Consider the following 16,223-nt stretch of genomic DNA (forward strand, 5'->3'; position numbering starts at 1 on the left):
GAACTTTAAACATTATAATTATTTCCTTGACTGCAATATCGAATGACCTTATTTCTTTTTCCTTTTCAGTTAAACCTGAGGCTCCTTTTGACATAAGAGTCACCTACCGTGAGGGAGCAAATGACTTTGTGGTGACATTTAATACATCGCACTTGCGCAAGAAGTATGTGAAAGATTTAATGCATGAGGTAGCCTACCGCCAGGAAAAAAATGAAAATGATTGGATGGTATGTAGGTCACCTACACTTATGTGTTGTAAAATTTATGAACGTGTATGTAAAAATATACCTAATAAGTTACACGTACAGATTAAAACATATAAAAGTATAAAATAGAAACTTAATGCTATGTATGTTATATTCACCCGGGGAGGGTCCCTAGCAATTTTGTGTTCAGAATGTGCCTTTTACTAAAAGAAAGTCCCCAAAATGTAAAAGGTTTAGACCTCACAATACCTGGATCTTCTCTGGCCCATTCTTATTCTAGCTCTCATTTTTTTTTTCTTGCCCTATTTTTTGGTCTTTGTAATATTTCCAATTAAATAGTTAGATGAAGCATATAGATCAAGACCAAATGCATTCTCTTTATCTGGAGGCCTGAAAAAGAATCAGATTTAGCACAACTCTCACAGGCAAATCAGGCAAAAAAAAAAAAAATCACCAAGTCATAGCCACAGTTTGGTTTGTTGGGTTGTGGAAAGTAAGTAGATGTGTAAGTAAGAGGAGGTGGAATTTATTTCTTCATTTTCTTTATGCTTTATTCTTTTTTTGTTGTTGTTATAGCCTTACCTGTGGCATATGGAGGTTCCCAGGCTAGGGGTCGAATCAGAGCTGCAGCTTCAGCCTACACCATAGCCACAGCAATGCCAGATCCGAAACACCTCTGCGACCTACACCACAGCTCATGGGGCAACTCCAGATCCTTAACCCACTGAGCGAAGCCAGGGGTCAAACCCCCATATTCATGGATACTAGTCAGGTTATTAACCAGTTGAGCCTGCAGTGGGAACTCCAATTTCTTTATTTTCTTTTTAAGCCTGAGTTCTTTTTTTTTTTTTTTTTTTTTTTGTCTTTTTGCCTTTCCTAGAGCCGTTCCTGCAGCATATGGAGGTTCCCAGGCTAGGGGTGTAATTGGAGCTACAGCTGCTGGCCTACACCAGAGCCACAGCAACGTGGGATCTGAGCCGCATCTGCGACCTACACCACAGCTCACGGCAACGCCAGATCCATAACCCACTGAGCAAGGCCAGGGATCAAACCCACAACCTCATGGTTCCTAGTCAGATTTGCTAACCACTGTGCCACGACGGGAACTCCTAAGCCTGCCTTCTTAAATCCTTGAAGTAACGGCTTAATTTTCACGCTTCATAATCTGGAGGGTTATTTAGACTCTATGAGTTGCGGCAGTGGAACGTTCTGGCTGTCCCTGCAATCTGTTTGAGGGAGAAAGTGAAAGAAAAACAGAATGTCCCAGGGATTCAGGATCTTTTGAAGTCACTGGCTTAATTTTCATCCTTTTTGTACCACATGAACAGAAAGCAGCTATTAGTTGCTTTCTCAAGGGGAAAAGAGATCCACCTTATCCATACCACCCTCTTTCCTCAGCAGCACAAGCCTTGTATGTTTGCAGGCTGCTACCCTATATGACATACATAAGTGTGGTGCCCGCCCTGAACCTCCTTCTTCCCCCCCCCCCCACCCACCACATAGGCTCCCTTGCTCCCGTGCTCTTCCTGTCTTTCATCTGAAAACGGAATCAGTGGAAAAGCAGCTACAATACACAAAGGAAGGATTTGATACCAGAACAATCAGTGAACTGGGAAAAAATAAGTTTAATGCCTACCTTGCTTCATATAACAAAAAAACAAAATAAAACAGAAGATGATTTAAGGAAATTATGTAAAAGTGAAACTCTAAACAGACTAAAAAATATGTAGGTGAATGTTTATATAATCTTGAAATGAAGAAAAACATTCTAAGCATAACAAAATGCAGTAAAAGAAAGCAAAATATGGAAAGATGTGATGACATAAAAATACAGACTTGTAAATAGCAGCACACAGAATAATCCAAGTTGTAAGGCAAATTAGAAATCAGGGTTAAATTAACACACATACAACAGACAGATGGTTAGTATCAGGTGGTTAGTATTTTTAAAATATAAAGAGGTCTTATAAATCCTTTTTAAAAAGACAGGAAGTTCCCTAGTGGCCTACTAGTTAGGACTTGGCACTTTCACCACTATGGCCAGGGTTCAATCCCTGGTGTGGGAACTGAGATCCTACATCAAGCCGCTGCATGCTGCAGTCAAAATAAGAAGGAGGAGGAGGAGGAGGACAAATATAACAAAAAATTAGCAAGTAAAGTCTCACAAAAGAGCAAATGTATAACTTCAATAAATATAAGCAAACAGATAATCAGATGAATATCAAATAAATAACAATAGGTGTTACCTCTGACCCCTCAAATTAACAGAGCACCACTTCCTCTTAAGGATAGTGCACCTGTTGAAGAGACTGTTTCTCCAGATTGCTATTCACAACGTAGAATGACATCTTTCCAGAGGAAGATGATTCTCGCTCAGCAACCTTACCGTTCCCTTTCATCTCTCCTTGGGATGTAAAAAGGGAGGAAAAGAAAGAGGTTGGAGTGGGGAAAGAAAGCGGGGGGCCTGGGAGTGACTTATTCCCTCCCCTAGAAGGAGCACCCAATTGATCTGAACAGAGACCTTTTATCCCACCGCCCTCCTGGACCACTTAGAGCATCATTTGTGAGCTCACACAATCTGCCCCAATTCTGCTGCCCACCCCTCCAGGTCAGAGCTCCTTTTCCTAACAAATACAAGAGAACCTCGAGAGAGTGCCCGAGTGACTAAAGACACTCAGCTTGAAAGGATTCGGGAGATATGGGCAGCGCCTCTTTTTTCCATCTTAAAGAATGTCTTGGCCCTTTTTGCTCTTTAGCACGTGAACTTGTCCAGTACAAAGCTGACGCTCCTACAAAGAAAGCTCCAACCCAATGCGATGTATGAGATTAAAGTTCGGTCCATCCCTAACACCAACTACTTTGAAGGTTTCTGGAGTGATTGGAGTCCCAGTTTCCACTTCAGAACGCCAGAGACCAAAAGCACAGGTGAGCATGACCAGAGCCTGCGCCTTCACCCCGCACCCCCCGCACCCACCCCCACAGTGCTTTGCATGGGAAAGTCTGTCAGCAAAAATGAGAGCCAGAGAGATAAAAGGGACCCAAAGTTAAGACTCCAGGAGGGCACTCTGACACCTTCTCTGGAAAAATGACCTGCCATCTCTGCCCTTTTGTGAAGACGTGGATGGGGTGGAAGTGGGGTTCTTAGTCGCGCATCTGCTGATATAGGGGGTCTGGACTCTGCTGCCTGGGTGCTCCCAGAAGCTGTGAGTTCTGACCAAAACCCCTACCCACTCCCTCTCATTTACCTATTAAAGCTGAGATCCCAACGACCAGTCCTATAAGGCCCCTTTAGGGAAAAATCTTTGCAGATGGCAGGTGGGCAGGCTGGTGTGGCTTCCCCACTCCTCCTTACCTAGAATAATGAAGTTATTCCAGGGGTCTAGGAAGTGAGAACAGCCAGAAAGACCAAAGAACACAGCTCAAGCAGACCCCTGAGGATGAGAAGCACCCCATATATACCTTCCCTTTGGGAAATATAGGGAGCCTCTCTGCATACCAGCCTCCGGTCCTCACCCTAGAAACTGCTGATGCTGTGGGGCTGAGCATCCTTTAGCCATCCCCCTGCTCAGCTTCTTTCTCCTGGTGGTGGGAGACAGGAAGAGGGTGCTGCTGTCCTTCATGCTAGGTCCCTTTTACATGTCAAGTGACAGATGTTCTGGACCCAGCCACCTAAGTCAGTGCCACGTACTGAAGCCCAAACCCCACCCACCCCCAAAAGCTAATACATCATCCTATTTGCTGAAGAGCAACTTTCAAGAAATAATGCATGAGCCCAAGTTATTCTATTGACTCCAAGCCTGCTGAAAGTCTCCCCCGCTGCTCACTGAATGATCACTAACCAACATCTGTCTCTACCTTCCAGGGGAGGTGGATCCTGTTTTACTAACCATCAGCATTCTGAGCTTCTTCTCTGTGGCTCTGATGGTCATTCTGGCCTGTGTGTTGTGGAAAAAAAGGTGAATGTCTTTAATCAAGAGAGAGGTTATGTGAGCTTCCAGACTGTCAAGAGTTCTAATCCTGTTTATCAATGAGAAAACTGCAAAGGGGAAATAAGGCATTTCAGGACTGACTGTGTCCCACATCCCTCCTCATCCTCAGGCACTGGTGAATTTCCATAGTAAATCCCATAAGAGGTACAAGTATATCAATGGAACCAAAACCTTGCCTCCGAAGTGTCTTAAAGGAGTAACACCCATCCCTCCAGAGTGCCTGGGTGACTGGAGGCACCCCTGGGAAATGCAGAATGTTTTCCAAGCCTTGGTTTTCAGCACACAAATTCATGGCACTTTTGCATCCTACCCATGATAGGGCCATGCTTGTGTCATCATTAAAAGGATATTTGAGACACATGCCAGTCAAGTTATTAACATTTTAGGAAGATGCCCTCAGCCCAGGGTCACTTAGCCCCAAGAGACTCCAATTTGGAAGGGACTACACTAAAGCAATTTCCCCGGATTACTTAGAAAATATGTCCCACCCCCACCAAAATCAGAGCAGAGAAATTGCTGCCAATGAAGAGAAAAATAAGATGGCAACACCTATATGGGGGAGTAGGGAGACAGATCGAATGTTCATTTCAGGGCTACCCCATTGCCAAGCCTCATTGTTCCTTTGTTCCAGGGCTCTTTCCCAGGAGGGCACTCTTGTTGTCTTGTTCACAGGTTACCAACGAAGGTGTCTGGTCTTACCCCCTATGGACCAGTAGGACACTGAGGTTCAAAGAAAGCATATCACTTGTCCAAGGTCATCCACCTAGTTGAGGCAGAGCTAAAACTAGAAGTCTTCTGACTGCTGGCTCAGGATAAGTAGGAAGATCTTTTGTGCTTGCTCCCTCTGCCATTCATTTCATCTTTTATGTCCCTTATTTCAGAATTAAGCCTATTGTATGGCCCAGTCTCCCAGATCATAAGAAGACTCTGGAGCAACTGTGCAAAAAACCCAAAAAAGTAAGTGCTTCTGATGCTTTTGTCGTTGTGCTGGAGGCATTTTGGTCACCACAAATGATATTGCAGGATAAGGAACAGCTGAACCACAAGTTTTGGTCTTTTATGCATCACATCACTAGGGCAATGCCAGCTGCAGGTTCGTAGAAGTAGGAAACTAAAAGTGAGATACAAATCCCAGTGTTTCCCGGGCATTCCCAGGACTGCAGGGCATGGCCAGGTCACTTCAAACTCTGAAGGGTCACAGCACCTCCAGAGGCAAAGAGTTAGCTAGAACAGGTGGGTGATTGTTCAGTGTTTCCTGATAAACGCTTATCGGAAAGTTCTCTAGCTCTTCTCCTGAGCAGAACATTTGGTGATGTGTCTCTCTGGTGCCATCTTAAGGCCTTCTCTCTTTTTTGGTGCAGAATTTGAATGTGAGTTTCAATCCTGAAAGTTTCCTGGACTGTCAGATTCATAAAGTGGACGGCATTCAAGCGAGGGATGAAGCGGAAAGCTTTTTGCAAGACCCCCTCCCCCCACAGGTCGAGGACTCTGAGAGGCAGAGGCTCGGAGCGGGTATGCCAGGTCCCAACTGGCCCTCCAAGCATTCAGCCATCACCCCAAAAACTTTGAGAGGAGAGTCACCGTTCAGATGCCTGGCTGGGAATGTCAGTGTGGCCGATGCTCCTGGGCCCCCCTCCTCCAGGTCCCCAAACTGCAGGGAAGGTAGCAAGAATGGACCTCTCGTGTACCAGGACATGCTACTTGGCCCTGGAACCACAAACAGCACCCTGGCCCCTCCGTTTCCTTTGCAGGCAGGAATCCTGCCGTTGAACCCCTCTGGCCAGGGACAGCCCATCCTCACTTCCTTGGGGTCTAGTCAAGAAGAAGCCTACGTCACCATGTCCAGCTTCTACCAAAACCAGTGAAAGGCCACGTCTACCAAAAGTAGCGAAGGCAAGACAAAGCCACGAAGCTCATTTTATTTCACTTTTCTGAAAAAGTACTCAAGGGAGAATCCTCCAGGAGCCTGAGATGTCTGTGGTCCTCCTGTTCCTCCCACCCAACTGCATCCATCGGTGATGGGAAAACCTGCTTCTGACTCTGGACAGTGGTGCATTCGAGCAGCGAGCTGGGGAGTAACCCTTCCATGCGTGCAGAGACTCTGCAACCCAAATTTATCCGCTGTCCCGATTTCTACTGCCATGGACATTGCCACAAACTTCAGGGATGAAGAATTTCAAGCCCATGCTGCAAGTGAACCGATGGTAGCCATGCTCCTGGAGATACAGAGAAGAGACATACTGTTAGTATTTGACCCGTTGTCTTGCATTTCTTGGTGTACATACATTTTTAAAGGCTGCTCCAAGCCAAATCAAGGCCACAGAGCAATCTCCTCTTACAGGAGGGAGCTGATCCCTCTCCTTAGGCTCCCAGACCCGGGCAGGGTGGAGGCAGCAGGGAAAGTAAAAAAGGACATTGGTCCAGGACTGATGTTGTCATTTGGGAGTTTGTCCTTGTTGTTGTCTATGTTTTGCAGTTTTTCTTTGTTCTGTCTTTAGCTTGTTTTGGGGGGAGATTAAGTGTTTTTAATTTTTAAAAGTTTTCTTGGGTTTATTCTGATGTCTGTGAAGGGAGTTTTAAAGAGTGGACTGAGAGGAAGTTCCCGTCGTGGTGCAGCAGAAACGAATCCAACTAGTACCCTTGAGGATGCAGGTTCAATCCCTGGCCTCGCTCAGTGGGTTAAGGATCTGGCATTGCCATGAGCTGTGGTGTAGTTCGCAGACATGGCTCAGATCTGGCGTTGCTGTGGCTGTGGTATAGGCTGGCAGCTGCAGCTCTGATTTGACCCCTAGCCTGGGAACCTCCATATGCCACAGGTGCAGCCCTAAAAACAAAAAAAAAAAAAGAAAGGAAAAAAAAAAACTCTTCTCTGTGCCAACCATAGTGGTAGGCTTGGGGTGGTCTAAGACAAACAAGGTTGGGATCTTGGCCTCATAAAGCAAAAAAATCTAATGACGGATAGCTTTGTGGACAAATGATTATAGTTAACACAAAATGATATTATAGAGGTATATTCCAAGTGCTCTGTTAGGTCAAGGAAAATGCCACAGAGTGATGTACATCTGCATGGAAGAAAAGCAGAATCTGCCTGGCAGGTGAGCAGCAGAATACACTTCCCACCAGGTGGACATAGGTTCTTCTCCTTCTGCAGAAATGCAAGCCAAGTCTCACTGAAGAGGTCATGCATAGCAAACCTCATGCCCAGCCTAGCTCTCTTGCATCTTATTCACAGAGGTCCTAGGAAGTACTTATTATCTTTGCTTTGTGGGAAAATTGGAGCCCAGAGAGGACAGATAAGTTACTCAACCTTGCATGTTAAGTCAGGACTGGAAGCTGTCAGTTTGTATCCCTCATGCAAATAGATAATTATTCAAAGAAAAGAGGAGACAGGTCTAAAGGAAGATCAAGGTCCCTCGAGCTCTAAAACCCTGTTTCCATGTCGTTTGTTACAGATTATCATTTGAATTCAGTGTGTGAATGTCTGTCTGTTACTGGAAGCATGTAAAATCTCCGTATTATACTCGTAATCATAACTGCTGCTAATGCTTGATTATATACTCAGGGACAATGTGTAATGCAGGATTACAAATTTGTTCTGATGGACCCTTTTTGGGATTTCATTAAGAAAGAAAATTCCTGGTAAGAGACAATGTTAAATCAGAGATGTCAGTTGACTGCTTCTGCATAGCATGAAATGAGAAAACTAATAAATAGGCAGCACCCGTTGTCTATTAGACAAACGTCATGTCTGAACGTATGGGGCCCTGGCTTATTCGATTGCCTTTCCCACCAGCCTTTGCCTCTCCCTTCATTCTGATGTCCAAAGGAACTTGCTCCAGAAAAGCCAGGCATGGGTGGTTTCAGATGTGTATACTTGTTTTCACAGCATTTCTAGAGGGGCTAGAAGACTTGGAACTGGCCAGGAAGACGGTGAGCCAATATGATCAGACAGCAGGAATGATGCTGATCAGATGGCATTTCTGCCGGCTCAGTGGTTTTCCTTCAGCATTATTCTTAAAAACATCCATTGTTCACTACACCGAAAGTCTCTGATTTGACCGTGTACTTTCTATATGCATTACAAATATTTTGCAGAGCTGCTAAGTATATTTTAAGTATCTGATGTGTGTCATCATCATATATTTAATTAAATGCTATGGAACTACCTGTGACTGTTCTTGTCTTCTGTGGGAAGTACGAATGAAAGGCCACTGAAAACATTCTAGTGTCGCTTGCTGTCATTTTACTGGCTGGGATTTTCAGAGGAAGCTATTTTCATCCATTAAGTAAATTCCTTTGCAAATTAATGAATCAGCAGTCTGCTGAGGATCTGCAACTGCCTAACTTTGCACTGAGCTGGGCACTGGGGTTACAGAAATGAGGTGGGGTGTTCGCAGCTCACAATCACATGGTGACAAAGACACCTAGGAAGTGTTATGATGTCATAGCATTGGGAGAAGCCAACATATCAGTCATGATTCTTAGCTTTCAGCAACAGGGACCAGCTATGGCTAAATTTGAGCAGAAAAGTAATTTATGAAAGGCTTCCTCAGAAGGCTCCCAGAATATCTGGGAGGGCCAAAGAACCAAATAAGGAGGCCGCAGAGCCACCCCTTGTCTCGACAACAGGCACCTCTAGAAGCCGAAAGTAGTCACCACCGTCACTGCCACCACCAGCTCTGGAGCAGACTGAGCAGCCCCCTCCAGCGGCTTCACAGCACTGGCTCTGGTTTAAAGGCAGCACTGGAGCCTGTGGTTGAGAGCGACCCTGTCCCTTCAGGGGTCCAGGCGCCCACAGTGGGAGTCAGAGAGGAGAACAGCTGGCATTTCCATCTCCTATAGTAAGAGGCAGGCTCTGCCCCACAGGGCAGGACGTTCCCCAAATGTAGGAAGGAGCGTCTGCTGCTGGGTGAGGGGGAAATGTACATGGAGGACACATTAGGGAAGAAGCCCCAAGAAGAGGTGACATGAAGGACGTGCAGATACGTGGGAGTGTGCCAGGTAACACAGCCTGGAGGAGAGGACATGTCCCGGCAGAAGCAGCAGCATGTTCAAAGTGATGGGGCTACAACAGGGTATGAACCATCCAGGGAATTCCAAACACAGTAGGCAATGGCTTCTTCTCTGTCTCAGGTGTGAACAGGATGGTATTGGCGGTTCCTTCTGAAAGTCAGACACGGGACCCTGTCATAAAAAAATGTTTCTGCCTTGAACATCATATTTGAATATATGCCCATTCATCACTCTTTCATTCCAAGGCCGAGGCTGTTCCTCTGGGATCATTGGTTGTAGTTCCTCGCTTTCTTAAGTAAGACACACCAGTAACACTTCCTCTACTCCTTCTAGTTTTGCTTTCTTTGAAATGGAAAAGAACTTTCAAACACTTTCAAAGATCTTTGCGTGGAGACACCTAGCTCTTTAAAGACATCTCCATGCCCAACCCCCAATGCCAATCTTTTCCCACCCCATGAGCTAGCAATATCCTTTCAACTTGCCCTTATCAAGTCTTTTCACACCATTCCACGGAGTGGTTCTCCTGGATCAACAGCAGCCACTCCTTGCATCCACGTTTGGCCAGTTCGCGTCACGTAATTACTGTAACAAGTCCGACTGGCCTAAATGAATTTGGGAACACACACCACTGACTTAGGTGAGTTTATGCCTGACTTGTTGGGCATTAGAGGAAAACTTGCCAGCAGCCAGGTCTCAACGTAAGTGTCATTGTACCTCATAGAGAGAATGGAGTGTGGCAGTTCATTCAGCAAGTGGTTCCGTGGAAGATGTCTCTGGGCATCTACTCAGCTTAGCATGCCTGGTCCAGAGTCTGCAGAGTGGTGGCTGAGAGGCCACTTGGCAGAACTGGTAGAGCCAGCGGTTAAGTGTGTGACATGCAGGTCTAGGAAGTTTTGCTTTCGTCTGCAGGGAAAGGGATCTTTGGGAGGAGTTTAATCAGGGGTGTGGCATAATAAATTCTATGTGTGTGTCATGGTTTATGGAAGAATCTCAGAGCACTTTCTACTTACCTGTGTTGTTACCACACTGATTTGCAATTGCCTAATTTGCCTGACTCCCCTGTGGGCTTCTGAGCACTCTCAAGGAGAGGACTGTGACTTATGGGGCTTTATGTCTGCTGCTAAACACAGTACCTAAAATCTAGAAGGCGCTCAATCATCAGTGTAGAATGCATGACTCAACGCATTAGTGAATGATGTTGTATTAGTCAATGTACTTCCTCATGGCCATTCAGAATAGAAGAAGGCCAGGGTTGGATGCCCAGGCAGAGGCAGGCACAGTATCCCTGAGAGAATAGCCCATCTGGGCAGCCACGTGCAAGAAGTCAGTTGCCTTCTCCATCCACAGTTACCTCCCCAGCTGCAGTCTTAAACCACCGTAACCACAGAAGTAGAGAAACAATAGGGTGGGGTGAGGTGGGGAGGAATTTTCCAAAGCTTCATTTCTTTGATGAGTACCTGCATTTATTTTGTTTGCCCATTTATCTAGTGTATTTTAGATCCACGTTTGGAGCCCAACTCAGCTGCTGAATTTTAATAGCTTGTGGCATTGCTGTGGGATTCGTGCCCAGCTTGCAATGAAGTTTTATAAATCAAAGAAAGTGTGATGCGTAAAACCTGGTGAGTCCAAAGGATACCTATGTTAACACTGCTCAAGACATTGACCAAAAACCAAATGTGAAGCAAACAGCACGCAAAGCCCCTGAGGTTTGAAAAAATAAAGTTTCACTGCTGAATGCTGCAGGAACAATTGAGTTATCCTGGTGAATCCCTCAACCATAAATTATGAGGGCCAGTTCCTTCCTACTCTGGGTAAAGATTCCTCATCAAAGAGGAGAAAAGAACTTGCGGAAAGCAAGAAGGATTTTTTCTTTTTTATCACAAGTTAGTTGTGCAAAGTGCAAACTGCACAAGTCATTAAACAAAATGCAAAATCATCAGAAAATATTTTAATATGAAGCTTAAAGACACTGATCACAATGAAACATTACTTTTATAACCTTTGGAATAATTAGAATTAATGAGATAGAAATTCAATAAATGCTTCAGCAGAGACAGATGAATAAGCTAGAAAGGCATCTGCACATAGATGGAAGAGGGTCCCACTGGGAATACCATTGCTGCATGAGTTCACTCTTTTTCCTGAGACTAATTGTCTACCTGTACTTCATCTTATTTCAGAAACACAAGGACCTCATGAGGCTTATCCTCAGAACTGGCACACTTGTCACTTCACATCATCCTATTGGTCAAACAGGTCCTATGGCCAAACCCGAAGTCAAGGGGTGAAGAAATGTACTCCCTCTGGTGTGGAAACTCCAAACGCTAAGGTCCGGTGGGTGGATAGAGAAGGGAGTGAAGAGACAGCCCTTAATACAAACTGCTCCACTCAGATATGAGGGCGGTTCTGAGGCCACCTATACAGAAGGACACCAATGTGGTCTCCATCTGAGAAAGTTCTTTCTGTTTCATCCAGACAGTAGCAGGCCCATAGCCACTTCTCTCCATTACTTAATGTAATGGGTTTTGTCTATAACTGTCTTGAGAACATGTGGGAAAAGAGGAGCAGTGGTTGGGCCATGGAAGGATTTCAATATGTACAGATCCTTTAGTCGAAGAGTTAAAAATGTAACCATGTCTTACATAAATTAAGTGGGGAAAATGATCTCTTAAGCATGAAATTTAATTCTTCCCTTCAGTTATGATTGATGCATCTGGACCTGGGGATAAGATGGATACCTGGCCAAAAGAGGGGTGACAAAGGAGGAAGGAAATCAAGGATGTTAGGGAAGCAAACAAAAGTGTCTACTACTAAAGAATCGTTAATTTAAAAAAATACGTATACATACATATATATATACATACACACACACATATATGTATTTATGTGTGTATATGTGTGTATGTGTGTGTGTGTGTGTGTGTGTGTATATATATGTGTGTGTGTGTATATATATATATATATATATATATAAAGAGATAGGAGTTCCCATCGTGGCTCACCAGGTTGAGAACCTGACAAGTATCCATGAAGATGTGAGTTCAATCCCTGGTCTCACTCAGTGGTTTAAGGATCTGGTGTTGCCATGAGCTGTGGTGTAGGGCACAGACTTGGCTCAAATGCCAAGTTGCTGTGGCAGTGGCGTAGGCTAGTGGCTACAGTTCCGATTCGACCCTTAGCCTGGGAACGTCCATATGCCTTACATTCAGCCCTAAAAAGCAACAAACAAATAAAAAGAATCATAGAACAGGCTTAGATGGGAATCCCAAAAAAAACTTAAGCTACATTTTCTGCCAGCCAGCTTGAATGGGGGAGTGCTCCAAGTTTGGATGCGTAGAGAGTGAATAAAATAATATTCCTTATACATCTGACTAGTAGGCTATGATACAAAGATATGCATATCCTCAACCAAAGGGACATAGAAAATGAAAGAGCAAATAAATCTTGCTAGAAAATTGAGGGAAGCTTTGTAAAACCTTTTCACTTTTAAACTGGACCTTGAAGTAGGAGCCAGTTTAAAAGTGAGCAAATAATGACTTAGCTCGTTACTGTTCCAACCCCAGCTGGATATAGTGCAATCCACTTCCAGCAGTAACCATCCAGAGTTAAGGCAAGTCCTAGAAATTAAAGGGCACAATCCTCAACAAGAATATTCTTCCTAGGCCATGCCTTTTTTTTTTTTTTTTTTCTTTTTTTGGCTTCACCTCCAACACATAGAAGTTCCCGGGCCAGGGATCAAACTATTACCATAGCAGTGACCCAAAACATAGCAGCGACAACACCAGATCCTCAACCTATTGAGCCACCAGGAAACTCCCAATGATGTTCTTTCAGCCGTTTTCTTCTTACTTTAGGGGTCCTCAGGATACTTAGACTTCTGTATTAGTCAGGGTTCTCCAGAGAAACAGAACCAATAGTGTGTGTGTATGTGTGTGTGTGCGTGTGTTGAGAGAGAGAGAAAGAAGACTTCTTTTTACTTCTAAAACCTGCAGGGCAGGATGTCGTGAGGTAAGATCTGATGTTGCTTCTTGAGTCTGAATTCTGCAGGGCAGGCCGGGCCAGCTAGAAACTCAGGCAGGGTTTCCATATTACCGTCTCGAATGTATAGCCATTTGGTTAGAAATGCAGGTTCCGACAACACCCTCAGGTTTAGTTATTCACTAGAATGACTCACAGACCTCAAGGAAGCACTCTCCTTACGATAATGGTTTTATGATTAAGCATGCAAATCAGGAGGACCAGCCAAATGAAGAGACATGGGGGAAGTCTGAGAGGAGACACCGGGTGGGGTGGGGGGTGAGGGTACTCTTTGCTCTTCTCCTAGAATCTACATGTGTCACCCACATCCATTTGTTCGCCTACCAGGAGATGCTACTGAGCCTCAGGGTTCAAAGATTTTCACTGGGGCTCATCGTGTAGGCATGCTTGATCAAATCATTGTCCACCGGACTGAACTCCATCTCCAGAATCCTCACCTCCTCAGAGGTTGGGGTGGCCCAAAGTTTCCACTCTCTAATCATGTGGTTAGTCTTTCTGGGGACCAGCCCCCATCCTGAAACCATGTAGGTGCTCACCTTGTGTCACCTCCTGCCCAGGTGGCATTGAACCATGTTGTCTGGTTATTCTGATGAATTATCTCCAGATAAGATGCTTCTCTTCTGATTTAATTTTTCCCTCTAAGACGAAACAAGAAAGTACCTGAATTCTCTGTTCAGTTCACTGAGGTCACAGTAACTTACACTCTGAATAACAGGGAAATAATATAGCCCTCGGGTGACAGTAACACGACGGTGATATTTTATACACAATGAAGTAGAACAGAGGTTTATAAAAGTACCATGAAGAAACAAACATCACCCCCAAGCAGGCAAGACAGGCCAAATCCTGAGTAATTTCATTGACCTGCCTAATCAGCACGGCTAAAGTGAAGTGCCATGTCCCTCCTGTGGGCTGTTAGTCAGACAACAAGCACCGAGAAAGAGACAGGTCAAAGAAGACATCTTTGTTCGTTCTCTCCAGGGTCTGCTGGGAGAAGATTATGGTCTCACTGGCAAAATGAATGCAATAAACTGTGGTATTGACTAATATGATTAAATAGTTTAATCTTCATGCCCTTTGTTCTGATTTCAATGACCAAATAACCTCGTCATTATAATTAGTTTTGCAACAAGAGCTCTCTCCCTAGGGTGAACCTTTTCTCATTTACAGATATGAATACCTTGGTTCCAGTGTATGTGATAGGACATAGCTAACGCCCCACAGAAAGCCCCAGTGGAAAATTCCTAGGTCCTCTTTCGCAGGGGCAGATCAAGGTTGACTTGCCTCAGTGCTGTAGCAGCATGCATATCAAGGCCTGGAAAAGAGCAGTGAGGCCCAAAGGACAGGACTTGCTGATTACAGAATAATCGCTTACATAGTTGTAGAAGTTGTTTTCTTTGTCACCACCATGGCTAAGGATAGAGAGAGCTCCGTTCTACCTCCACCCTGGCAAATACCTTGCTCCACGTTGGTTCCCTGACTATGAAGCACACCTCCTTAGGAAAATGGAAGGCAATGGGACTGCTATTTCAAAAGTTATTCAAAAAGCTGGCTGTCCACCAAAATTTGTACTCTTCTGCCATCAGGTAGATTTTCACTGGTGGGAATATTTCCTGCCCAGAACTACATCTCCCAACCTCCTTTGTAGTTAGACGTACTCACGTGACTATTTATCAACAAATGGAATGCAAGCAGAAGTGATATGTGTCACTTCTAGACCAAAGCTTTTCAGAAATCTCTTCAGCCTTCTCTACCCCTCTTCCCCTTTAACCACATGGATGTCACTGATGACCAAGCCCTAGAGAACAGAACCACAACCTGGAGGAGTCCTTCAATACCAAATCTCTGCACAGAGGAAAGAAGTTTACTGACCATGAACATCAGATATGTAATACTGTTTCATGAGAGAAAGTTAAATGTACATTGTGTTCAAGCTTTTGTCAATGTGCAGGTTTATTTGTTACAGAAGTCAGTATTCCCCTAACATACCACAGGGATGACCTCTTGCATGGCTTCATTGTATCTAAGATTGAACTGCTAAAAGCAACCCTGAACTGAGGGCTAAGCTGTCATTCTCACATCTTCAAAACCCAGACGAGGTCCTCTGATTTGGGCTCAGTAAACATGAGAACTGCATTCTCCATGGTAGATGAGTGGTTTGGAGTCCAGTTTCAGCATCAGTGACTATGAGGCTTGCTCAGTGAAGGTCTCTCTTAAGAGATGAACCCACCCTCATCTGGGCTGGTGCCTTCAGATCTTTGAGGCTGGAAGACTGTGGGTCTTGGACTATGAGAAGTTCTTCAATTGAAATACCATCTCACAAGTGCTATTTCTCTCCTACACCTGCCTGTGAGGCACATACATTCTCTTTGGTACTTGTTCAGACTTCTGTGACTTTAAAGATAAGAAGAGGGCATGCTTGTTGTGGCTCAGTGGTAAAGAATCTGACTAGTATCCATGAGGATATGGGTTCGACCTCTGGCCTCACTCAGTGGGTTAAGGATCTGGCCAATGTTGCTGTGAGCTGTGGTGTAGGTCACAGACATGGCTCAGATCCCTTGTTGCTGTGGCTCTGGCATAGGCCAGCAGCTGTAGCTCCGATGTGACCCCTAACCTGGGAACCTCTATAGGTCTCAGATGCAGCCCTAAAAGGACAATAAATTAAAAAATAAATACAAGAAGAGGATGGCCAGCAATCACAACTCATAAATTAGGATGTCCAATCAAAAGTGGGCAAATAATAAGCCAAATGCACTGGAAATATCCAAGCTGGTATCTCTTCACCCCTCACCTCTCAAAGTGTTACCCCAAGACCAGAGGCATCAACATCCCAGGGAAGCTTGTTGGAAAGTTCATTCCTTGCCCCAGACTTCTGAATCAGAATTAGCATTTTAAAAAGTTCCCCTGTGATGTGTGTGCTCGTTGAATTTTGAGAAGCCCAGAGTTAGCCTTCCATCGTCTCTCCCACCCTCACTTC

At 44.7% G+C, this 16,223-nt stretch overlaps 1 protein-coding gene across 3 annotated transcripts in view; it reads left to right on the forward strand.

Annotated features, from left to right (window-relative positions):
- The window catches only part of IL7R (interleukin 7 receptor), a 31,845-nt gene extending 23,485 nt beyond the window's left edge, over nt 1-8,360 (forward strand). Inside the window, exons 5-9 of one of the 3 annotated variants that reach the window (XM_085001538.1) lie at nt 70-227; nt 2,963-3,131; nt 4,069-4,162; nt 5,077-5,152; nt 5,557-8,360. In XM_085001538.1, the coding sequence (XP_084857664.1) occupies nt 70-227; nt 2,963-3,131; nt 4,069-4,162; nt 5,077-5,152; nt 5,557-6,060 (1,001 nt within the window). In that variant the 3' untranslated portion in view covers nt 6,061-8,360. 3 annotated transcript variants of the gene reach the window in all.
- The last annotated feature ends 7,863 nt before the right edge of the window (nt 8,361-16,223 follow it).

The sequence above is a fragment of the Sus scrofa genome, chromosome 16 (genome assembly GCF_054392235.1).
Source record: "Sus scrofa isolate SSC_HxYL_T2T_F1_AM1 chromosome 16, Sscrofa_HxYL_maternal_Yorkshire_Landrace_v2.0, whole genome shotgun sequence".
In the NCBI taxonomy this organism is placed as follows: Eukaryota; Metazoa; Chordata; class Mammalia; order Artiodactyla; family Suidae; genus Sus; species Sus scrofa.